At 40.4% G+C, this 24,127-nt stretch overlaps 2 protein-coding genes across 11 annotated transcripts in view; both read left to right on the top strand.

Annotated features, from left to right (window-relative positions):
• Positions 1-17,814, top strand: part of slmapa (sarcolemma associated protein a) — a 61,440-nt gene extending 43,626 nt beyond the window's left edge. For 3 of the 8 annotated variants that reach the window (XM_020611110.1, XM_020611108.1, XM_020611107.1), the window contains 12 exons: positions 1,762-1,821; positions 2,450-2,524; positions 3,039-3,119; positions 3,608-3,667; positions 3,942-4,067; positions 4,387-4,461; positions 4,550-4,650; positions 4,983-5,187; positions 5,280-5,397; positions 8,509-8,680; positions 8,787-8,921; positions 16,991-17,813. In XM_020611110.1, the coding sequence (XP_020466766.1) occupies positions 1,762-1,821; positions 2,450-2,524; positions 3,039-3,119; positions 3,608-3,667; positions 3,942-4,067; positions 4,387-4,461; positions 4,550-4,650; positions 4,983-5,187; positions 5,280-5,397; positions 8,509-8,680; positions 8,787-8,921; positions 16,991-17,086 (1,304 nt within the window). In that variant the 3' untranslated portion in view covers positions 17,087-17,813. Of the gene's footprint in view, positions 1-1,761; positions 1,822-2,449; positions 2,525-3,038; positions 3,120-3,607; positions 3,668-3,941; positions 4,068-4,386; positions 4,462-4,549; positions 4,651-4,982; positions 5,188-5,279; positions 5,398-8,508; positions 8,681-8,786; positions 8,922-11,253; positions 11,342-16,990 lie in introns of all 8 variants that reach the window. The other 5 variants (XM_020611103.1, XM_020611109.1, XM_020611102.1 and 2 more) reach the window with 3 other exon arrangements.
• Positions 17,815-23,464: 5,650 nt separating this feature from the next.
• The window catches only part of flnba (filamin B a), a 72,612-nt gene continuing 71,949 nt past the window's right edge, over positions 23,465-24,127 (top strand). For 2 of the 3 annotated variants that reach the window (XM_020611216.1, XM_020611215.1), the window contains exon 1: positions 23,468-23,981. In XM_020611216.1, coding sequence (XP_020466872.1) covers positions 23,690-23,981 — 292 coding nt within the window. In that variant the 5' untranslated portion in view covers positions 23,468-23,689. Of the gene's footprint in view, positions 23,982-24,127 lie in introns of all 3 variants that reach the window. The other variant, XM_020611217.1, reaches the window with a different exon arrangement.

Raw genomic sequence — 24,127 nt, 5'->3', positions numbered from 1 at the left:
CCTGGGGAAAAAAATGCAAATGGTAAAAAATTCTCGGTGTAAATCAAAATTATGAGATGGTAAGTTGTACTTGTGACTTTTTATGACAAAATTATAAGTCATAATTGATGTGCTATCTAATGATTTTGATTTATCTGCTTTTAGCCACAGTAGCATTGTAGCTCTGGTGGTGGCGCTATTTGTCGTCAGTTGGTCTAGACTGAGACATCTCAACAATTATAAAATGGATTGCTGTGCACTTTGGTGTAGACTTTCGTGGCGCCCAGAGGTTGAAGCCTGTTGACTGTGGTGATACCCTGACTTTTCCTGTAGCACCACAAGCAGGACAACGTTTTCACATGTCTTGTAAAATCCTGGATAGACTGAGATAGTTTGTACAGACAGATGTCCGAATGACTTTTCCTCTAGCGCCACTGTGAGGTTGACAATTTTGTTTCCAAATAGAAAAATGCTTTTTCACAATGACGACATCTGAACAGAACTAAGTTCTTATCAGGCAAGAAAACTGCTTCCTATCTGAAGATTTTTCCTGCGTCTTTCTTTCAGTTCAGTGTAAAAGCGGCAACTTTTTCTTGGTGTACTTTGTTTTTGTACATTAGAGAGAAAATCTAGAGATGGTTTATAACTGACATCTTCTATTTCAGTAGTGCAATAATACAAATAAATGTCATAAGATAGATGTCCTATTAATCAAAATACAAAATTATTTTCTCACGTACCTCCAGTGTCTCAGTTATTCCAGTTAACAAGTGTCTTACTGCTGGTCGAACTGTCTTACTAGAGGTGCGTTTGCTGGTCTCCACCATGTGAGCTCTTTAACATCATAGGAGCTGTGGTAGTAATGGGTTTTATGGGTGCTTTGGTAGTTTTAGTGGCGTGTGGTGGTTCACTTTTTTCTTTGCATGATGCCTTTTGTAACTTTCACTGGATGACTTTACTATTCTCCTCCTGTGTCTCTTGCAATGTTTTTGTTTTCTTCACTTTCTTTGGTTCCTCCTCTTCTGGTCACCTCAGCTGGCGAGAACTGGCTCATCAGCTTTCCTAATAAGCATTTTACATGCTAACCACATCTTCATACCTGAAGCATTTATCTAGACTACTGAACCTCAGTTTCTGCTACCAGCCAAACATCAGCAAAAGCTTTTGTGCTTTTTTTTGGCTGCAGTGACATTTGTCATCAGCCTCTAGTGACATACAAGGCTTGTTGGTACTAAATAATACTGACAACTTGAGCTGCAGTGATTAGCCATTGAATCGATTAGTGACATCAGCCAGGGATTTGAAAATTTGTCCTGGGCATTTTTTTGCAGTTGGCAGATGTTTCACAGACTTAAATGATCAATTAAAAATCTGTAGATTAATTAAGCAAACAGTGGAAATTTGCGGCTCTACTAGTTGAGCTATGTGCTGCTGTTGTGCTTGGTTACAGGAAACACAATGTTTTCCATCTGCCTCTATTCTTGGTAGAGATTTTAAAGGTGAATGTTGTCAGCTGGTCTGACTAAACTTTGAAATCTACAAATCTCAGTTCACTGTGAGTCATTTCCATGAAATCCTCCTGATTCATCTATAGCCATGTGGCCTGCAGATAAGTTGTTTGTTAGCTGCAAAGAAGAGAATTATACAGTGTTAACAAGATGTTAAGTTGGCCTATTGATCTGGACAGATTCAAATTGTAATGGTGTGTTTTATAACAAATTTTTTCTGCATGTGTTCAGTGATTCTTCTGTTTTTGTTTTGGGGTTTTTGTGTCCTCTGCAGCAGTGAAACAGCTGAAGGAGACTGTAAGTTCCTCAATCCACAAACTGGCCAACTTTGATGGTAAGAGCTCAAGAATAAGTCCAGCAGAAATGTGCTGGACAACAATAGTATTCATGTAGGTCTTGTCCACGTAATCATAACAGACACCAGTAAAAAAAAAAAAAAAGTTTGCAACAGAAAATAACTGAGGACTTGGGTGATTTAAACTGCAGTGTGTGGAGATCACGCTGTGCTCAACGCAGCAGAGAAAATAGACCTGAAGCAAAAAATATGTGATGCACAGCTCACGCGTGTCAGGGAGGTATCACATAGAATGGAGTTCTATCTGTTGTAAATGCATCTAAAACACACTCCATCTCAATTGGCCTCAACTGTACCTGTGCATGTGACTCAATTTGCTGTTTTACAGGCTTCCTGGGTGAGTCACAGAGGCACCTCGTTAAATTATTAATTGGTTGGATTTATTTATTTATTTATTTATTTGCCGATGTAGAGGCAGGTCACCACATTTAAATGTTAACAGTGCAGTCTATGATTTAATGCTAGAAATCAGGGAGAAAAACGTGCTGTCAAGATGTTGCTGACTTTGTAGAGAGCTTTAAGATTGACTTGAATTATTATATCACATCCTCACTAACTGGTATGGACTGAATATTTAGCCTTAACATTTCTGTATGTGTGATCATAGAAGTGATGGATGCCCACCTACAGAACAACCAGACAGCAGAAGACGACATCCTGGCCAGCCCTGATCGTCTCAGAGGTAGAGCACACACGCACGCTCACTCGCAGACACACACACACACACAGAAGGAGTTAACAGGAGTCCTGCCTTTGAAACCTACAACGCAGGTTGTGATTTATAGTTAAGTGTCAGATTCCTCCTGTTGATATCACCACTGCCGCACTAAACAAGTGTACCATATGGTGTAGCTTTCCCCTTAATTCAAAGTATAAATCCAGCTTTACACTGTCTACGTCCAAGCTTCTAAAGATAAACACTAATTATTAGGCTGCTATTTGGAGCCATTATGTACTGTATGCGATGTGTTTAGAAGAGTAATGACAAAACTCCCGTATGTCAATATGCTTCCTAAAATGGTTGGTTTTCAGTCAGCTGGGGACTTTTGGCTTGATTTTCGTTGTGAAGTAGTAATTATTTTTCTTTGTTAGCTGCTATATATTGCTTGTTGTTGCTGTAAATGTGTCAGTATTTTTCCCCACCAATTCCACCCCGTCCTGGCCAACACCACTGTGTCTATCCCCCCCACCCCCAGGGAATCAAATGGATGCCAAAGAGTCAGACATGTCAGACACTCTAAGCCCCAGCAAAGACCGCAGCAGTGATGACACCTCAGGTCAGTAAAACACACAGCTTGAGTCGTGTTTTACCTAGATTGATTTGTATTGAGTGTATTGTTGAGTTTTTCTTAGTGAGCTACTACTAAATGTCCACATTCTACATCTTTTGCATGCAGAGCAGCTTCTCTTAATGAATTCATCCTGGAACAGGTTCCGAATAATCTGCTGAGAACTAAATAACGTATTCAGACTTATTCCCTGATGTTTGGATTGATAATTCAGAAAAGTAAACGGTAGCTGTACTGACTGACTCTAAAAACTAGGCAACACTGGGTGAAATTAAAATGCTGTTGTCTAATTGTTTGTTTTTATTTTAGTGTTAAAAACATTCATTATTGTCTCCAACCTTTTATCATGTTAATCATTGTAGTTTTACCTTGTGTATTTTTAACGCACTGCGTACATTCTTCATAAATGTAGTCCTGATTAGAAACTCACTAGAAACAAATATCACTTGCATGACTTTTAACTCTGTGTGTTTCAGACGGCAACATGGACGACCAGGAGCTGAATGAACCACAGAACAGAGTAGCTCTGCTGAAAGGTAATGATGGCAGCTCATCTCTGCACTGACTAACCATAAACACAAACTGAGGTTAAAGGTCAAGGTGTGTGACAGATTCAGTCCAGTAGGGGAAGCCGTTCACTTATGTTGGCAGATGCAGGTTTTACAAAGTACTTTGTTCTTTGAGTCTGTTTTTCATTTTTAAAATTTTTATTGTATGACATGGCAGTTATTTGCTACTTTTTTGTTGTTGTTTTTTAAAAAAAAAAAAAAGACTAAAAAGGTTAAATGAGTCTGGTGTGTGTGTGTGTAGCGGAGCTGCGTCGGGCCGGTTTAGAGCCTGGAGACACGGAGCAGGTCATCCACCATCTCCACAGAGAGCTTCTGGAGGCCCAGGAATTAGCCAACACCGGCAAGCAGAAATGTCTGGAGCTACAAGGTAACCAACAGTAAAACAATCAAAGTATTACAATTACCACACAGACACAATGAGAGCTGTGGCAAAATCCGAGCTCCAGCTCTTGTCCACAAAATCCTGAATTTCCTCCCATTTCACTTTTCATAAATGTGTTTGACTTTCATAACAGACCCAGGAGAGAGATCAGCTCCAAACATTTTGACACTGTCACATGACTTTCTTTCACATATTTCATGTTATAGTTTGACATTGTATAGAAGTTGCTCTCAATGTTCATCACATAATGCAACAGATCAATGTTATTAAAATGTGACAATATGAAGTCTGTGTCTGTCTGTAGCTCTGTTGGAGGAGGAGAGGAGGAGTAACTCTAAGGTGACTGAAGAGTCGACCAAACAGATCCAGTACCTGCAGAGTTAGTACACACACACACACATTGTGGATAATCACATACTGTGCAGTTGTATGTGTCTCACTTCCCTTTGTGTTTCCATTGTGTTCAGCTCAGCTTGGGAAGCTGCAGGCTGACATGGAGGCCCTGAGGGAGCAGAGGGAGAGCACCATCTGCAGCACCAGAGAAGAGCTGTACTCTGCCCAGGAGGAGGTACCGTCCATTCGTTTTTCGCTATTCACTTTTGACTCATCACAACTCCTCCCGACTATGCCCTACTCCATTCAACTCTTACTCCTCCTTCTGACTCCTTTTGAATCCCTGCTGACTCCCCTTAGCTCTCCCCTAACTCCTCCTGACTCCCTTCTGAATCCTCCTGTGTCATCCAACTCCTCTGACTCCTCCTGGTTCTCACTCCCTTCTACAACCTTTTGTCTCCCTTTGACTCCTCTCTGACTCCCTTTTACTCCTTTCCGATTCCTCCCAACATCCTCACCCAACTTAATGACATCATTCACCTCCTCATGGATTTTTTCTGCTCTCAGATTCTCGTCCTACGGCATGCCATGGAGGCAGCCACGGCGGAGCGGGAGCGTGAGATCGCTGCCCTGCAGGCTGACCTGGGCACCATGCGGTCTGAGCTGGAGCACTGGAGGAACACAGCCGCCAAGTACGAAGAGGAGATTAGCCGGCTGCAGGAGGCATTCACACAGCAGCAGCAACAGCAGAGCTCTGCCAGCCATCTGCAGGGTGTGTTTCTGAGTTAATGTCTGTCATTAAAGACACAACTGTGCAGAAAATGACATTCTGATAATAACTAAACCTCCTCTTTTATCTCTCAGTGGAGTGTGTTACACTGCAGCAGCGGTGTGTGTGTTTGCAGCAGGACTGTGATGGCCTGAGAGCTGAACGGAAAGCTCTAATGGACAAACTGCACCACCTGGAGGCTGAGCTGAGCAGGTACTCCCACTGATGTTTCTGTGATACCTTCAAAAAAACACCAGGAACAAAATTCAGCCATCAAATTCATCAATGTGGCAGATTTTTTAAAGTAGTATTATTTTTTAAAGTATGTGGGCAATTTTGCCATTATTTCACCCAAGTTGGTTGCACCGAAACGACCAAAACAGCAGTATAGAACAAAAGGCATTTTTAGATTTATTTATTTATTTTTAACAGCCAGTTAGACGCAACTGTTACAGCAGAGATGGGTTGTCTTGTTGCCTTGTTTGTTTTGCCGTTCCAAGGCTGCCCAATATGAGCATGAGTATTCATAACAAAAATTCATATCCCAGCTCAGTGGTATTTGCAAGCAGGGACAGATTTTTTTTTTTTTAATCAATTTATCTGAAAAATCCTCATACAGGACAGATTACTAGACATATTAATAACACAGGAATGTTTATACAAAACTACATATCTTGGTAAAAGACCTCGGGCACACATACAAATCACTCCTGTGCAGCTGTTCACATGATCGCTTTGCAACAGCTTTTTCAAGGATTTTAGAAATAAAGGGGAGATTGGATATTAGTCAGTAATTGGCTAGAAGGCTTTTTGAGTAGAGGTTTAATTACAGCAACCTCAAAAGCCTGTGGAATGTATCCTGTTAATAGAGAGAGGATAATCGGATCTAATATGGATGTTGATTAAGGACAAGACATCTTTGAGCAGCCTGGTCAGGGTGGGGTCTAACAGACATGTTGATTTGGTTGAAGCAGTTGTTGAGGTCAACTCGGAGCGAAGCAGTCAAAATATAAACGAGGCCTTACAGATGTTTCTAAAGCCATTGTACTTGATGACACATCTGTGAGAGTTGTGGGAATGATTTGATTCATTTTTTTCTTTAATAGTTGTGGTTTTATTTGTAAAGAAGCTCATGAAGTCATTGCTGCTGAGATCTAAGGGAATGTTAAGCTCAACAGCACTGTGCAGCTGTTTTTTTTATTTTTTTTTAATTTTAAGAAATATGTTCCCATCATTCTTTTACATTGGAATGCCAATGTTAATGTGGCTGAAATCATCAAGTTGTTTTTCTGACAGTCTATGTATAATATATGTATTAAGGAAACAAAAAAGAACCAGCAGTTGAATAGTGGCTCTGAGTCAGCTGACAGAATTGGTAGTTGGGTACAGCCCTACTCTTAAGCTTTACATTCAGTTAAGGGTCATCTCAGAATGTATCAGTAATGCATGTCAGACTCTGCAAGGGTGGACAATAAAGCTTGACCTGAAGGTCTTTGTGACAGCTGGGAGAAATGACAGGATCAGAGCCGTGTCCACAGATCCTGACACATTCAGAGATTGGTTTCAGCGTTTAAGGACAGGTTGAGATGAGGAACGATGAGGTCCGGCTGATTCAGACAGAGCAGGACAAGGGGACAACAGATAACTTATAACTGACTGAAGCAGACTGAGCAATCAGCAGGTTAACAGATTGAAGCTTTCTGTTTGGAGGCTTCTTCAGTTCTGTGTTCTCCATGGACAGAAAACATCACTACATGTTCTCAGTGAAACTGAGCACTCAGCAGGATTTTATCTGAGCTTCAGCTGAATTTTCGCTAGTTTCTAAAACTGTAGGTACCTTTGCCTACACTCCTCATGAATATCTGTACTGGTGATGTCAAATGTCCTGCTAGCTGTGTCTTAATGCTCCGGCGCTGCTGAGATGCTGTACATCTGAAATTATTTCCTAAACATCTTTAAATGCTCAATCGTAGATGCAGCCAAATTCAACAATGTCCCAGTTTAGTGAAAATATTTCTCTCCAGCAGCGAAAAACAACGGGCAAAAGAGAGCTGATGGCATTTTTGTTCCATCCGAAACTCAGAAACCCCACAATCCATTGGATCATACATGTTCCTCCATAAGCAGATAAATTGTATTTACGAGCTTTGTCAGAAGGAATTTCCCTGCGTGTGTCAGTTGCACAGGGGAGGCTTTGTCTGCTCCAGCTAAATGTCCCATCTGATCATTGATGTTGCTGTCAATAAATAAAAACCAGCCATTCAACAAATAATCTCACAGATCACAGTAAATGTTTAAGACGGATGAGGTCGGTGAGTGTGAACAGATGGAGCTCAGATTAAACAAATGCTCTGATCTTCGAAATCTGAAGACCTTTGTTGTTACGGACATGCCAGTAACAGATCATTATAGTATATATCAGGCTCCAGTGAGTCAAAATTAGTTGAGGAATCTCAGGGTATTTTATTGGGCATCTTTGTAGTCTGTGCTCTGAATCCAGCCTGAGAGGTCGCCTCAGCGCTTCCTGCCATGCTAATGTAAGAAATGTTATGTAACCTAATGCTAATGAATGCATCTAAATATGTTCCATGAATAAAATAGTTTTCTGTTGACTTTTTGGTTTTAAAAAATGTAGTAATGGCCAGTCATCAGAGCAAGCAGTGTGCAGCCCAGGGGAAGGAGTTTGCCTGGGAGGTTCAAGCAACAGAGCTTAATTTTTATTTGGCTTTAGCTCCAAAAAGGTTACTCTAACGAGGTTGCTCTGGTGAAAGATGATGTTCTCAGTAAAACATTCTTCCAGTTTGCCCAGTTTTCGCAGAAAATTTGAGCTCATGCAAATGTGTTTACTGGACAATAGTGCTGGGTGTCGAACTTCAAGACTTTTATGGCATTGATCGAACTACTTCAACACGACCGACTATCGAGAAATGCTTTTCTACATTTTTATTTATTGATGTTAATGTTATCTGCTTTTCTAGTTGTGGTAAATAAGTTTACTTTTTATGTTATCAGCCTGCTTTGAGTGCACAAAAGTGTCAAGGAATTGAAAAATAAAACTAATGGTCTGTATCAAAATGTGTAATGTATGTATATTTTTTGTAAAAATAGATTTTCTGAAATTGGTAATGGAATAAAAAGTGTCGTTTAGGAACTGGTATTGAAGTTAAGCTGTCTATTGAAAATCTTGCTATGATACCCAGCCCTATTGGAGAATTTAATGTCAGTTACTCAGTTCAGAGCATTGTGAATTCTAGGAGGGTATGAGGAACTTTAGTGTTACTGAATGTATTTCATTGCTTATAGACCTGTCATGTTTGTGTACAGCACCAGGGAGCAGAGTCTGGTCCTCAGCACCAGTCTGGAGTCTCTGGAGAAGAGGGAGGAGGTTCTGCAGGGCAAACTGGGTTCTCTGGAGAACCAGCACCTGCAGGATGCAAGCAGGCTGAAGAGCCAGCTGGATCAGGCCCAGGCCAGCACACACACACTGCAGAGAGAGGTACAGTATGCAGCAGTGTCAAGTTCCTCCTTTATGAATATTCATGACATGACAGTTAATAGAAATGATGAGATGTGTGTGTGTGTGTGTGTGTGTGTGTGTGCAGTATGAAGACACACAGTCCCAGCTGGTGGATCTCCGTCAGCGCTATGAGAGGACAGAGCAGGAGAAGCTGAACATCCACCAGGAGCTGGAGCAGTGCAGAAGCAGCCTGAAGGTGCTGCAGGACAAGACCGGCTCTGTGAGCGTGCATGCGCCCACACATATACACACACGCGCACACACACACACTTTGGTTTTAATAAGACCAAAGACTACACAGACTGTGTTCATTTTTGTGTTTGCTCAGCTTTAAGTCCAGATGGTTTTGTTTTCTTACTGTTCTTTTCTCCACCATTTTAAATTTTTTTTTTTGCATAAAGATTAATACTTGTGGACACTAGCAGTGCTTGCCAAAACCCATCCTGCACTTTAAGTTCACAGCCTCCCTCCTCCCTGCCTTCTTGCTAACTCTGAATACAAACAACTCTCACAAACCAGTGTTTGAATCTTGAATCTGACCGCCTGTCCTGGCACGAGGACTGATACCACTGTGGTGGAGCTAAAAGCAGATGGTGTAAATATATATATACAAAATCTAATAATAAGAGTAAATAATATCAAAAGAATTATTGACTAAGTTACAATAATATCTAGTGCTCTCTAAATGTATGTAAATTAGCATAGAAATTGTTGCATTAGGAAAATCAGGTTTTTTTTTCTTCTTTTAAATGTCACATCGTCATCTCCTACTTTTTTTATCCTGAGCTAATAAATAACAACAGTTAGTTTTTCTGTGGCACTGTGAAACTCTAGGAAACATGAATCAGATGACAACAGCAAGGCGGAACATCCTCCCTCCCCCCTCCTCTTTGTCTCTTGTCGACCTGTCTTCATTTCTTTCTCCTCTTCTTCAGTGTGTTGTTGATGTGACCGTAGGTTTTTGTTTTGTTTCCTTGACGTTTTTACAATAAAGTTCCAGATTCACAGGACTGAGACCAACAAACTGTGGTTTAACCGACCTTTATAAAGTATAAATCATGTTTATTATGATTTGGGTCTTATTTTCATAGTTTTGTCCATCATTAATAATCAGTACTCGCCAAGGGTCAAATAAAGTATCTTGAATTATTAACGTTGTACTGACCAGACTAAGAGCTGGCATTTGGGAACACAGACATCCTTAAAAATATGTCACATGGGTCAAGAAATACGAGTGATGAAACAATTTCACAGGCTGGAAACAAAGCTTCAGGTCAGGCAAACTTATTTGGAGAAGAGAATCAAATCAAATCAAATTTTATTTGTATAGCGCCACATCACAACAAAAGTCATCTCAGGACACTTTACAAAGTAAGGTCTAGACCTTACTGTTATCAATATTATTACATAGGGAAAACCCAACAAATCCCCCTTGAGCAAGCACTTGGCGACAGTACTGGGAGCGTTGGGTGGGTAGCAGCTGCAAGGAGACAGCAGAGAGGCGTGTAAGACTGCGACCCTGCATCCTGGACTCAACTCTGGGTTGTCATAATTTAGGTTGTAAAACAAACTCGTCCAGATTTCTAGATAAGAGAGCCGCACCACCCAAAGTGGGATGGATGTCGTCTCTGCTAATCTCTGGGGGAATGAAGATAACTACTGTGCTCACTCTAGTTATTTGCTCAGTTTTCCTCTACAATTACTGATATTCATGTGCACTTAGCCAATGGTCTAGATAATCTGGATCAAATGTTAGTTTGTTTACAGCCTGTGATTATCTGAGGTGCAGCACAATAATCAGCTTTGTCCCATAGTCGGCATCACATGACGCCTCTAGTGCACACAGGGTGCTAAGTCAGGGGTGAGTAGGTGACGCAATAAATTTGCTGCTTTTCAGGACAGCTGGTAAATGTCAGTGCTAGCAAAATGTGTATAATCCTCTGATTTAGCATTGCATTCCTATAACATAAAAACCAAGAATCCAAACCAGATATTCACATATTCCTCTCCATTGTTAAAACCTGGCCCCTACATTATCCACAATGCACAATACTATGAACATAAGACCCAAGTTTTAATGAACCAGAATTGTTCTTCAAGTCTATTATGGCACTCCAGTTTACAGGACACGGTATTTTAGTATTCCTCGTGTGAACCTGTGTCCAGCATTCTGTGACATCTGCTGTGAAGCTTTGTTTAAAATGGTTATTAAAGGTCAGATTCAAAATATTCCACACTGATCTTTAAAAACTGGTGAACTGTTAGCACTATCAACAGGCAGCTAGTGGAGACCAGTTTCAGAGTGCTAGCAAGATGTCCTGGTGATGGATGGCTGTTCTTCTTCTGTGGTGTTTTGCAGCTGTGGCTGTTCAATGCATACAAACAGCTGACTACATATAAACCCACCTTCCTCCTTTCTATCCCCCTGTCTCTGTGTTTCACCCCCCTCCCCCTTGCTGTAGCTGCACCATCCTCCATGTTGGTTTTTCATTGATTTGCTGGTTGATTTCTTCTTATCCCTCTCCTCCCCCTTCCCCCTCCCTCCCCTCTAGCCATCCATATTGCAGCCTGTCCAAGCCATATTCATGGGCCTTGTCCTGGCTCTGCTCTACTGGTGTTTCGGCCAGTTGTGGTAGAAAGGTACACCCCGACATGACATCAGTCCATCTCTCTGTCCGTCTCTGACTTCCATCTGTCCATTGTCTGTGGAAGGAAAGATGGCCGAGGTGATCCGAGATGTTTGGATCTGTGATGAATTCAGGGTCATGTCCCAGTGGGGATCATTAGAATACAACAGAAAGCTTCCTGCAGCAGCAGTTTGCCCCAACACAGATTTTCCTCAGGAACAAATAATATTTCTTATTAAACATGAACCACAGCCATGACTTGTGCTCTCCTAAAACATAGTCAGCAGGTTTCTGCACTGATTCATTTTTATGACTGAATCATGCAGATGGCATTAGCTAAGCTTCTGTATTGACTTATGATACACATTCGGACAGTAATGGATTAATAGTTATTGAAATTAAAGAAAAACTAGAATTATTGCTTTGCCTACGTAGCCAAATTCACAAATATGGGTCAGAATTGAGGTCACTGACCTTGACCTTTGACCGCCAAAATCTAATCCGTTCATCTTTGCGTCCAAGTGGACACCTGTGCCAGATTTGAAGAAATTCCCTAAAGGCGTTCCCAACGTATTGCATTCACAAAAATGGAACAACTCAAAAACACTATGCCGCAGTTATTTCTGGTGCAGAGGCATAAAAATAGCAGCACATTACTTTAAGTTCTCCTACTTAGCGTGTCTAAGGGGTACAGTATATCAACAGTGTATAAATGTTTATGCTTATCACTATACAGTAGTTTTCAACAGTTGAAACTCCTATAGGCACACATTTTATTATTACAGCTGTTTTTCACTATATTGTCACTCATTGCTGTGTTGGTATGTATTAGACCACTTGCACCAATTTATAGTGGCTAACAAATGCATCAATACCACTGTTGACCACTACATTATAGTGTTAAATGTTAGTATTTGTATACTGTTTATAAATGCTAAATAGTCTTAGAGATCTTTATTTAAAACTTGCATGAAGAAATATTTTAATAAAGAATTGAAAAAAGTAAATTCTTAAAATCTTTAAAATGTTTAAAGCTATTTCACCTAGTGTCATTTCACCCCAGACAGTCTGGTGAGATTCAGATCAGATCCTATCACGACCTGTTGCCTAGCAACAATGCAAACTACAGATGCCCGGTTTGTACAAACTGTACAAAATACAGCCTCTAGTCTGAGGCTAGCATCAGCTGACTAACGAGTAAGTTTGCCAGTCCAGTAGAACCTACTGGTTACTGCTAATGTGACACTTGAGTTACTCCCAAATTAAAATCATATTAATTCAATACAAAGGTAAAATCCTGACCAGGTCACTAATGTTACCAAAACAAACACATTTAGTCAGTGTTGAACCCTGAATTCTGATCAGCAGAACACACTCGGCACCTCCCACACTTCCCTTCAAGGCCGAGTAGCGTCTTCATCATCATGCTGGTCTGTCTTTGTCCTCTGGTTTGGTTCTAACGTGCGTCCGTCACACTTCTTCTGCTCCTGCTCTGCTGAAACTCTCAGCTCTGCTCTTTCCCACCAACCAGAGATGCTGTTTAAAGGGATACCTCAGTCACACCACTGCCACCTGACATTATAGTTTTCATCTTCAAGGAGACAGTTTTTGGCTCCCTGGCTTTGTTTGCATTGCAACATCTGTGTGATTGTTGCTGCCAGATATCAAGTAGTAGTCTATGACCTTCTGAGGAGCTGAGCTGAGAAGTTAAATCTGTCCCAGCAGATTTTATAATGTTTATCAACTGAAATTGCAGCAGCTTTTGTATTTGAAAAATTAAAGTGGTATTTAAAGTGCCTTTGCACAATATCTGCAGATTATTTTGCTTGAAAAATCTGAGCTGCATTTTTGAATACTACAGTTTTGGTACAAATGATAAAAAGATGCCTTTTCCCAACAGCTTTTGTTTAAGATACATAAACATGCCTTTTTACAAAACCTCATTTAACAAACGACAGGTGTAAATATTGCATTAATTAAGGACCATTTTCAGTGGCAGTTTAATCCACATGGTGGTTAATATTTCCAGCAGAAGGATAGTGTGTGGGGGGGAGGGGACTGAGTCAAAATAAACTAGTTTGTGTTAATGAAGAAACGTGTCACTCAGTGCAGCAAGGTTACAATCGGCTTTCTTGAGTAAGTTGATTTCTTTACCGTCATGTAAACGGGAAACCTGGTTCTGTAATCGGGGTAGGGGATTAAGGAAACCTGATTTCCCCGGGTAGATTTCTCCAGGAGAACACCAGTTTCTCTGCCATGTATATGTGCAACCAGATTTCTAATCAGCTTTCTACAAGAGCGCTTGTCCCAAAGACGAGCTCCAAGGTCAGTTGTGCGCATGTGACTGGAGGAAAAACAGGAAGTCAGTGGCATAAAGAGACGATTGTCAACATGGCGCACAGTAGTAGCACCTTGTTGGATGAATGTGTTTTGTCTTCTCTTTGCCATTATTAATTTCATGACTAATTGGGAAGCTATTGTTGTGATTTGCAGACGAAACATCACTAGAGAGACCAAAATACGAGCTTGATCGACCGGGTCCATCTTTGTTTATGGGAGGATGCAGTCGCATAGTGATGTCAGGCTTTCCAATTGCAGCTGATCATAAGCATAAATTTTATTGCCAAGTACTTAAAAAATACAAGGAATTTGTCTCTAGTTCAATTGCCCCCAATATGCACAACATAACAGAATAAATACAAAAAATATAAGTTAAAAAGCACAATAAATCTGTTGCACAATTACTGTACAAAACTGTGGCCATAAATTAGGTTGTTTGATTTGGAAAAGGACAGAAGATGGTAACATTTGTTTGTCTTCTTCCTATTTGAAGAAATTTACAAGCTTTCTCAGATGATGCCATTTAAATTGTATTAATCAGAAGCAACATCCTGTTGGCCTCTGAGCAAAACACATCAGGTAGTGACAATAAGTGTGAAGTACACAGTCTTTGTTTGACTTTTCCTCTGAAATGCCTTGTAAAGACTGAAGTATCCCTTTACACACATCTGAGCGCCTCTTGGTGAAAGACGAGCACTAACACTCTCCTGCCTCATCCGTTCACAGCTCCCCCTTTCTCAAGGTGTCAGTGCTTTATTTATTTAATTCTTTGTTTTGTTTCATTGTTTGTCATGTTCTCCATCACTTCCAACAGTTTGTGGTTAATGTATACAATTAAAAAAAATCTTTTCTTCCTTGTATCCAGTCTGCTGCTTAATCTCAGTTATTCTGCTTTATTTAGCTGTTTACAGGTTTTGGTGTTTGTTTGTTGTTCATGCTGACTCTTGTTTGTCTTTTATTGTTGGGTCTCATTGCACCTTGGTTTCTGAAACATTTCTGATTGTGTCCTAATGTTCACCCTGTGGTTTGCTACTTGTATTTGCTGCTTGTCTGTTTATTTGGGCATGTCTGACCAGTGTTCCTAGTCATCTGCTGTGAAAGGAAACTGGTCTGTAACTTGTTTTTTGACTCTGGTAACCTCCTCAGCCTCATTTACTTTGTTGCCTCCACCGCTGTCCTTAATTCTACCTTTGTTCTTCCTTTCCTCATTCTCTCTCTCCTGAAGTCCTAAAAGATATGTTATTTTGTGTTTAAGTCATTATCTTTGGTGCACCAGTTGTCAGACAAGATCATTTACTGTAAACCCATGTCCTTCTCTACCACGCTTACACCCTCAAAACGGGGAGAGCTCAGGATGTCATCATAAAGTTCTTTGTGCCCAGAAACACAAACGCTGACTCAGCTGAGACCATCTGTTGTGTATTTGAAGAAACAGCAGGCCCAGCCAGTAAAAAGGAAGACTCGGGTCCTTTTGATGGTTTTATCCGTAATCACTTTAGTGTTTTGGAAGATGTATGTTTATGAAAGAGTCACTCTTTAACTGAGCTCTGTCCTGAGCACACATTACACAGATGACTTCATGGAAGACAGACCTCTTCCTGAAAGGACCAGATTATATTTGCCGTGTGTGTATTTAGGTATTGAGCACATCTCATACAGATCATTTGGCCGAATGCTTACACAAACAGATATTGAACTAACTGGGTGACATTTTATAGGAGACTTGGATTGGGTGGCTGTCCCAGACCTTGTCTTGGCCTTGTCCCACCACTAGATGCTATAAACTATATTACATTCAGAAGTACTGTCTCAAGTTGGTCCCATGCTGCAGTTGTCATATTAAAGCCACAGGACGGTGTCCCCCCCCGCCCTAGCATTATGGACCATTCTTGATTTTAATTGTTTTTAATCTGTTTCCATGAACTCAAGACAAACACCATTCAAAAATAGTTTTCTTTGTCAAAACTATATGTTGTTCCCCAGTAACAAGGGCCACACGTGCAGTACCAGTAGAAGAACAATATCACTAACCAGGTCGTTCTCCTTTCACATTTGTAAACATTGTCAAAAATAACACTCGGAGCAGCTGCGCAACAAGAACACAGAAGCAGCACTTGCAAGGTGCCGCTATGTATTATTTGTTACAAAATAAACCATTCTAAGTAAAAGCACCACTGGTGGGCAGTGACTGGAGAAACATCTGGAACTGGTTTAAGAGCCACCTAAAAATAAACTGCAACAAAGTTCAAATAAATATGTTTTTTACAAACTTTTCACAGCGCTGTCCGCTCTACATTGGACCGAGGCAACATGACTACCTTTCCTTGGTATTATTTCATCGCTCTCAGCTGCTGCGGCCGCCATGACATGAGCTTGTTTGCTGGCAGAGCTCACACATGCAGGCGTTTCTAAGGAAACAATGATAGTTTACATCACTGCTGTCACATCAGAGAACTGCCGCTGCTGCCGTTTGATTGACAGCAGAGGAAGTGCTCATCTCAGTTGTGTGATGTATTTTCCCACATCATTTAAAAACACCCAGCCCAACAAAGCCAGTAGACTTCCTTCAAAAACACCCAGTTATCCTCCCTGTTGTCACACTATACTGACATGTAATTTATTCAGTATCCCAAGTCTGAAACACTGTATGGACTTTTACAGATTACGTTGTAGAGAGACAAGTGAAATGCAGCCAAATAGGCCTGTTGTATGAAGACAGCAAACCTGAAATACTGGACCAGTAGAAATCAAAAAGGAACATCTGGCCACAGTATTTGTAACACCTAAAATATTATGTTAAAAATCAAATCTCAGATGAGTGGCGTGACATTTTTTTTTACATTTGCTTCTTTGTAGTGTTTTATGCTTGTTTTATTAAAATTTGGGTGTTTTAACACATTTCTTTTGTTTCCCCCTTATTTTAATTTCAACTGTCATTTTAGTTGGTTTTTAGTTGTCTTGGAACTACAGGCCCACTCTAGCTGTTGAACTAACCCTCTCATGTTTATGCTTTTAAAATGACAGTGGTGATTAATGTGCACGTCTGTAGATAAACAAAGCTGTACTGCACTTTTAATATTTTGTGTCCAGGTTGTTAAATATATCATCTTTTGGACTTCGGGGGCTTTACAGGCTTCACTTTTTTCCATAATCGTCTTTATGTTGTCGTTCCCTCTGTTCCTCTCCATCTTCTTCTCCCCTTTCTTTTTTCTCTTTCCTGGTCTTGGTTCACTTTGAGTCACGGTGTCCAGACATGAAGCTGTAGACTAACTTGATTTTCTGTCTGTCTTTGTGTGCTTGTGCCATCGTTTCTCTCTGGCAGAGCGGCTGGGGCCCCTGGATGCCGGTCATCGCAGCGATGGTCGCCGTGACAGCAGCCGTCCTCTACCCCAACCTCTCCAAGAGCAGCTCCACCTAGGACACAAACACACACTCACGGAGCGCTGCGTGGAGAGCATCACTGCTTTACTTGTATAAAGTCTAATTGTACATAATTGTAGAGGGAATATAAGGTTGTGGTTTCTACAGAGGATTCAGATGCGTTTTAGTTTATTTTTTTCTGCGACGGGGAGTTTTGTTATTTTTATTCTCGGCTCTCTCTCAGCTGTGGTGGGGGCTTTTTGGTTTTTGTCTCTCTGCTGATTTCTGGTTAACAACATCTTTTCCAGCAGGCCGAACTTCCACATACAACACCTGCCCAACGTAACGCTCACACCTGTCCCATCATAAACAGACAGGATGGGGCGAACGCAGCACTTTCCAACAACCTCGGTGCAGTCAGGGGAACATAGTCCATAGTTATCACTGAAAACTGACAGAAGGAGCATCAGCACATTCTTCAGTATATTGAACTGGTTGCTGCAGTCTCCTAGTGGGTGGTGTTTACCTGCAGCTCCATCAGGACTGGTTGTAACTGAACAGACAGCCAAGACTGAGAGTTTCTGATATTCAGTGTCTTCACTGAGGAAGACCTGCAACACGCTCATTATCAAACCAGCTCCACGCCGGCTAACTAAACATGTCTGACGCTTTCTTCATGTCATTACTTTAGCTGCTGATGTTTGGTAGTACGCTCCAAATCTGTTAACCAAAATGTGGCAAATGTCCTTTTTTTTCTTTTTTCTTTTTTTTTTTTTTTTACAGTTATTGTGATTTATTATTATTATTATTATTACAGTGTTACTATTTTAAACGTGTTGAATCTGATCCAGATGTTCTGACAGCTTCTGCTCAGGTTTGATGCTGAATCACCAGCTGGGAAATGAAAGCATCATTACTCAGACTTGGTAGCTTGGTTCGGGGACTGTTGAAGGGTCCATGTCATTAACGCCCTCTGCTCATTAATCCAGACATGTTCAGGATAAACACAGTGCAGCTGTAGAGTAAATCTGTATCACATCAGACTAGAGCTGGTCTGAGTGTAATAAACAGTATCAGTTCTTCATGAAAATGACCTTCACAGTAACCTGTACTGTAGTTAACTGAACCCGAGCCTGTTGGAAAGCGCTCACGTAAAGGCGGTTTCAGGAAGTTCTGCCCTGCTCGCTTCTGGTTTTATTGAGCCATGTTGGATGTCTAACAGGCGTTTCTATGTTTTGTTTTTTTATTTTTGGGAGAGTTTGGGGTCGAAGTTGAAACTTGAAGCCAAATTATCAAAATGAGATTTTTTTTTTTCTTCCCTTTTTGGGCAAGGGTCACAGGAAACGGGGTTGAAGTGCCTCTGAACTTTGTAACAAACGCCACAGTTTGTGTATGTGTGTGGACAAACACACACATACACAAACTTTCTCTGACAAACACACACATACACACACTTGGTTTAACTGACTGTCAAAGGTTTGAGTGTGGAGAGAAGTTGTACATTGATAATCCACAATGTCTTCGCTATTTTTTCCAGAGCTTTCAACTTATGCTCATGTCTTTCATCAGCGATTAGTTAACGCATTTGGCCTCAGGTGATAATGGGGGGTTAAAAGCTCAGAAAATAGCTAGCACAGTAAGTGGACCTTGAGTTTAGATTATTGCTGTGGTTTCATCCCAGTAATTTGCATCAGCCGGATGATGATGTTTTTAGCCACGTTAGCAGCTCTTTGGCGACTGTTGGTTCAACATTCTGGTCCTGACTGAAGTACTGGATGGATCAAAGTTTGGCTCAAATGTTTGTTAATCTAGCGCCACCATCAGGTCCAAATAGCCTCTCATCCAACATTCCATGACATACCATAGCTCAAAAACTAGCAACTGAATTCAAAATGACCTCGTGCCAATATGCTATTGTTGGCTCTTATGCTAATGTTATGGCTGTTTAGTTAGCCATGTTGCATTTAGTGTTGCAGACCAAAATACGGCAATAATGGTCACTTGTGATGTCACGGTAAAACTTCCCTGCACACTGAAAAGTGTTTACTCATAGACCTCCAAAATGAAGAGACATATGTAAAACAATTGTCAGGACGCCTCCAGCTGAAGACAAGGTCAATAATTCTTGCATTAGGCGCTGAAAGTTTTAGATTTGTAAAAGCAACTTTGCGTTGTGCCAGTGGTGACGTCTGTGAGTCGCACAACACAGAACCATTCCTAAAGGCTAAAAAAGTTATTTGGCTTATGCGAATAGGTGGACATTTTGAGCCATCTTAGAGGCCGGTATCCACTTCATAACGCATCCACGATGTTGGTGCATTCCTTTCCTCATAAAACATTTGCGGGCCCTTTTTCAATCAAATAGTAAATTCTGCTTTGTTTACATTTTTGTCTGCTTGCTTGCACACTCCTCACCTTTGCAGGCCCTTCTGTCACATGTCCATTAGTGGAATAGTGAAACCTTTGACAGGAATGTGCTGCACCACATGCTTCTGCATGACATTCAAACAAAGCAGGGGCCCAAAAACAGCTCCTTAACGCAAACAGTGGCCAAAAACCCATTTAAGTTTGCCTAGATGTCGGCATGAATTACTGCTGACCCTCAAAGTCCAGCTTGTATTGACGAGCTGAGTCAGAGATGTCTTTTATTTGCTACCATACAGAGGCTAATAGTATTCATGTCTTAATTTGAGCTATTGCAAGGACCATTTTTCCAAGTTGTGAAAGTGTCTGAGGTTTAATTACGACCTGGAAACTTGTGGAAGCTCTGGATCATTAGACTTTGTGCTTAACTGGAATTGTTAAAAAGTTAATAGAGCCTAGGTAGTCTACCATACAGTAGGTCAGTCAAAGTTTCATTCAACACAAATGTTCTAGGTGTAGACCAACAACATCACGTTCGCCTGTGACAAACATCACCAGTTTTTATCCTCTCCAAACACACTGCAACATTTCAGGCCTTTGTGGAGATGCAGATGTTAAATTAGCCTATTTTATCTGTGTGTGTGTGTGTTGGTTCACACTCTAGACTCTTGAGCAGCGTTTATCAACATTCGTGTACTCTGTCTTGTCTTCGTGTTTTAAAAAAATAAAGACAACGAACAAATATTCCTGATGTTTAAAGCAAAACACTACAGTACAGAGAGAGAATTGTAAAATAAAATGTTATTGAATGAGCTACTAGACTTATTTTGTTAAAATTGTTTAGGCATATGAGGGAGCTATGTAGAGGATATGATGATGTACTGAATATGCAGAGCGATGTTTGGATTAAAGTTGTAGCAAGCTGACCCACCAGACCTGCTTCCAGCATCTTCATTCACCAACTTCACCCTGATGTTTATAATACTTACAAAGTACTTTACATACACGATTTCCCACTGGGGATCAATAAAGTCTGATCATTCTATTTGTTTTTTCTTTTTGATTAATCTGAATTTGAAAAGGAGGAGCACAGTAAATAGCACAAGGTTTGTCTCTTGGCATGTAGTGAGGTCCAAGTATGAAGTAGCAGAACATGGACATATTTAACATATTTGAGTTCAGTTGGTTTCTCATGTGCATCAGACAAAATGCCTGCAGATGTTGTACAGTCTCTGCTAAATATCAAAAACTAAATGGTTTCACATCAGGCCTTCAACCATGGTTTAACATGAACATGCCAAGATGATCCTGCTAATTGTCAGTCTGCTAATTCCAAACGAATTTTGTTTACCTTGTATTAAACAGCTAGCTTTTATTTTTTAAATAAAAGAATACTCTTAACTGGTTTATTATTCAAAACTGGCTACATGCAAAAATGTATGTGGTTACTTTCTACCACTGATTAAACCACAGAGAGGAGGTGTGTGTTATTTAATACAGACACAAAAGACTACACCATTAAACAGACATGCCTGAACCTGTGTGTGCATGATATTATCTGAGTAATGTCGAACATGCATCAATAATCCTGCTGTTACAACATAGCAAAGGAATTCAACAAGTCCTGCACTGATCTGTCTCTGTCACCTGAGCTCTGGTGTGTTCATGGCGTTTTCAGTGTCGATTGGTGACTAGGAAAAAGAACAGGAAGACAGGAGCTGAATACAGAGGGTAGAAGTGAGCATTGTTTTCTGATGTTGACTGATAATCACAAGCTTCTTAAAGGCCAGAGATGGGACGTCCACTGCAAACATGAACTTAGATCTATTGCCAATAAAAAAGATAATCAAGGAAAACAAGTGGCAGCATCACGAGGTTTTATATTGAATAAAAATAAGAGTGTATTTGCATATAACAATAAAACTTCAATGAAATTCCTGTTCTCAGTGGAAAATGGTGCAGTGTTTAGCACTGTCGCCTCACAGCAATAAGGTTCGGGGTTCGAGCCCCGGCTGACTCGGGGCCTTTCTGGGCGGAGTTTGCATGTTCTTCCTGTGGGTTCTCTCCAGCTTCCTCCCACAGTCCAAAGACATGCATCTTAGGTTGACTGGTGACTCTAAATTGCCCGTGTGAGTGTGTGTGGTGATTTGTCTACATGTCAGCCCTGTGACAGACTGGCGACCTGCCCAGGGTGGCCCCTGCCTCTCGCCCAGTGTCAGCTGGGATTGGCCCCGCCCCCCTGTGACCCTATTCAGGAATAAGTGGTATAGATAATGGATGGATGGATGGTGTACACTCATGTAGATTTGTTCTGAATTTGTTCTCCAGTTTATTCCTTTACTCAAATAAAAGTTGCCCTCACACTTCCCGTCTCTCTACATTGTCAAGGCAAATCTCCATTAACAATAACAATGAAATAAAAAAGAACTGGCAGCCATATTTCTGGGGGCCAATGAAACTGTGAAAAAGGTTCAACATGAACCTGAAGACGTATTTACAATTTTTATTTTCCTCATGCAGTGTGTTGTATTGTGTTTCCCCCAGACTGACAGAAGTAGAATGATGGAAGTGTGTCAGGACTCATTACTGAAGGTTCGCTTGTTCAGCAGATTAAATAGTGACTGCAAACAAACACAAACTGCATCATAGCAACTCAATTTGTTCACTTCTCAAATGTGACGAGATCAAAGTTTATTGATCTGTGTGAGTCTAAAGGTTAAAAAAAACACCCAACCAAACTGATTGGAAATAACAGATCAATAACACTGACAGAGGTGCTGTCTAATGTGAGATGTATCACTCTAATTGTATAAAACCAAAATAGAAAACTTCACACAACTTTAGATTTTTCCCTGAAAAATGAAAAAAAAAATTGCTCCTAACATAATGTAGACACAAAACACACCTCAGGATAATGTAACAATCAATCAGTCAATCAATCAAAACTTTATTTGTATTGCACCTTTTCTACAGGTGAACTCAGTGTTTTACATATGATGACAATAAAGCAGAATTAATGTGAACATTAAAAACAACAAAAACAAACAAACAATGAAAGTCACATGTACAACAATTTAAAAAATCATAAAAAATGCTAAATAGTAAAATTTAAATTTGGCTAAAATTACTTAAAAAGACTAAACTTTGATCTAATAACTAAAAATGTTTTTTCCTGAAGCATAAACCTGAAATAATCAAACAAATATATATTATGGTTCTCAGAAATCATGTTTTGTCCATCATGTGAGAAAACTACAGTACCCATGAGCCTCAGCTCTTGTTTATAAGTTTATAAACAAAACACAGAGCCACAATTGCTGAATTCAAACTTGATCCAAAACTAAAAAATGAATTCATCTACACTGTAGTTTGTGTTTTAATTTTTCTCAAGCCTAAAATCATTTGCCTTCATCATTAGGAATATTATATTGAAATAAGAAGATTAAATGTCAAAAGCATAACTGTGGTTTGTCATTTCAGTGTTTGTTATTGTTTTTGAAAATGAATGATTATGACTGTGTGTCTATAGGACCATGTTGATCCTCACTTTTTAAATCAAAGTACAGTAAAAGTACAACATCACACAAATAGTGTAAATATTTAAATTAATGACAATAATGAATAACATTTTTTAAAGCAAAAATTGACTGAACAATTGGGACAAACGTGTACTTTTTTACTTACTTTATTACTAATTAAATGGAAATGTTTTTGATTGAGTATTAATGTAAATATAAAAGCTAACTCTCCTCATTATGTTTTAGATTTTTATTCTGTATCACATTGGACTGTATTGTAGTACATATACATATGCCTATATAAACGTATATTGTGTTTTCTACATTTGTATTGAATTTAGCTTTTTTAGCCAAACTATAAAAACAACATCAAGGAGATATAAAACATTTAAAGATAAACAAAAAAAAGCAAGCAAAACGGGTGATGCAAAACAACTACATGACACAAACGGACTACAAATCTGTGAATCTTGCACCTACATGTGTACGAGAGGTGGGGGCCCAGGGCCCAGGGCCCCATTGTGCCACAATCCGTCCATGGTCACAAAAAAAGCATTTACATCGACCAGGGTGGTAAAACCAATGAAGACGCTGGACTCTCCGAGCTTTCAGAGCAGCACCTGAACGCAACAGCAGCCAGTTGGTCTCAGTGCGGTTCAGAGAAAACTTCAAACCGACTTGAGCAGGGACGGAAACGCGCTCACAGATCCGCTCTCTGTCACGTTTAGCTCTAGTCCGAGCACGAAGAGACGAAATAACTGAGAAACGAGCCGTTAAAGATGCCGGCCACAGAGAAGGACCTGGCTGAGGACGCTCCGTGGAAGAAGATCCAGCAGAACACCTTCACCCGCTGGATCAACGAGCACCTGAAGTGCGTCAACAAACGGATCGTGGACCTGCAGCTGGACTTGGGCGACGGCCTGAGGCTCATCGCCCTGCTGGAGGTCCTCAGCCACAAGAGCATGCTGAGAAAGTACCACCAGAGGCCCAACTTCAGGCAGATGAAACTGGAAAACGTGTCGGTGGCACTGGAGTTTCTGGAGAAAGAGAACATCAAGCTGGTCTCCATAGGTGAGTTCGTGCGGCCCATTCATTCCTCTGGACGCTTATTTGAGGCACCAAAACACCCAGTATGTGGCCCCCAGATCGGTTTGCCTGTTAATGAAGAGTCTACCCATGAAAGGGAGACTGGAATTACTAATATTACATGTCCCAGT

Source organism: Monopterus albus, unplaced genomic scaffold (assembly GCF_001952655.1).
Source record: "Monopterus albus unplaced genomic scaffold, M_albus_1.0 scaffold110.1, whole genome shotgun sequence".
In the NCBI taxonomy this organism is placed as follows: Eukaryota; Metazoa; Chordata; class Actinopteri; order Synbranchiformes; family Synbranchidae; genus Monopterus; species Monopterus albus.
This window is presented reverse-complemented; position numbering and strand designations above follow the sequence as displayed.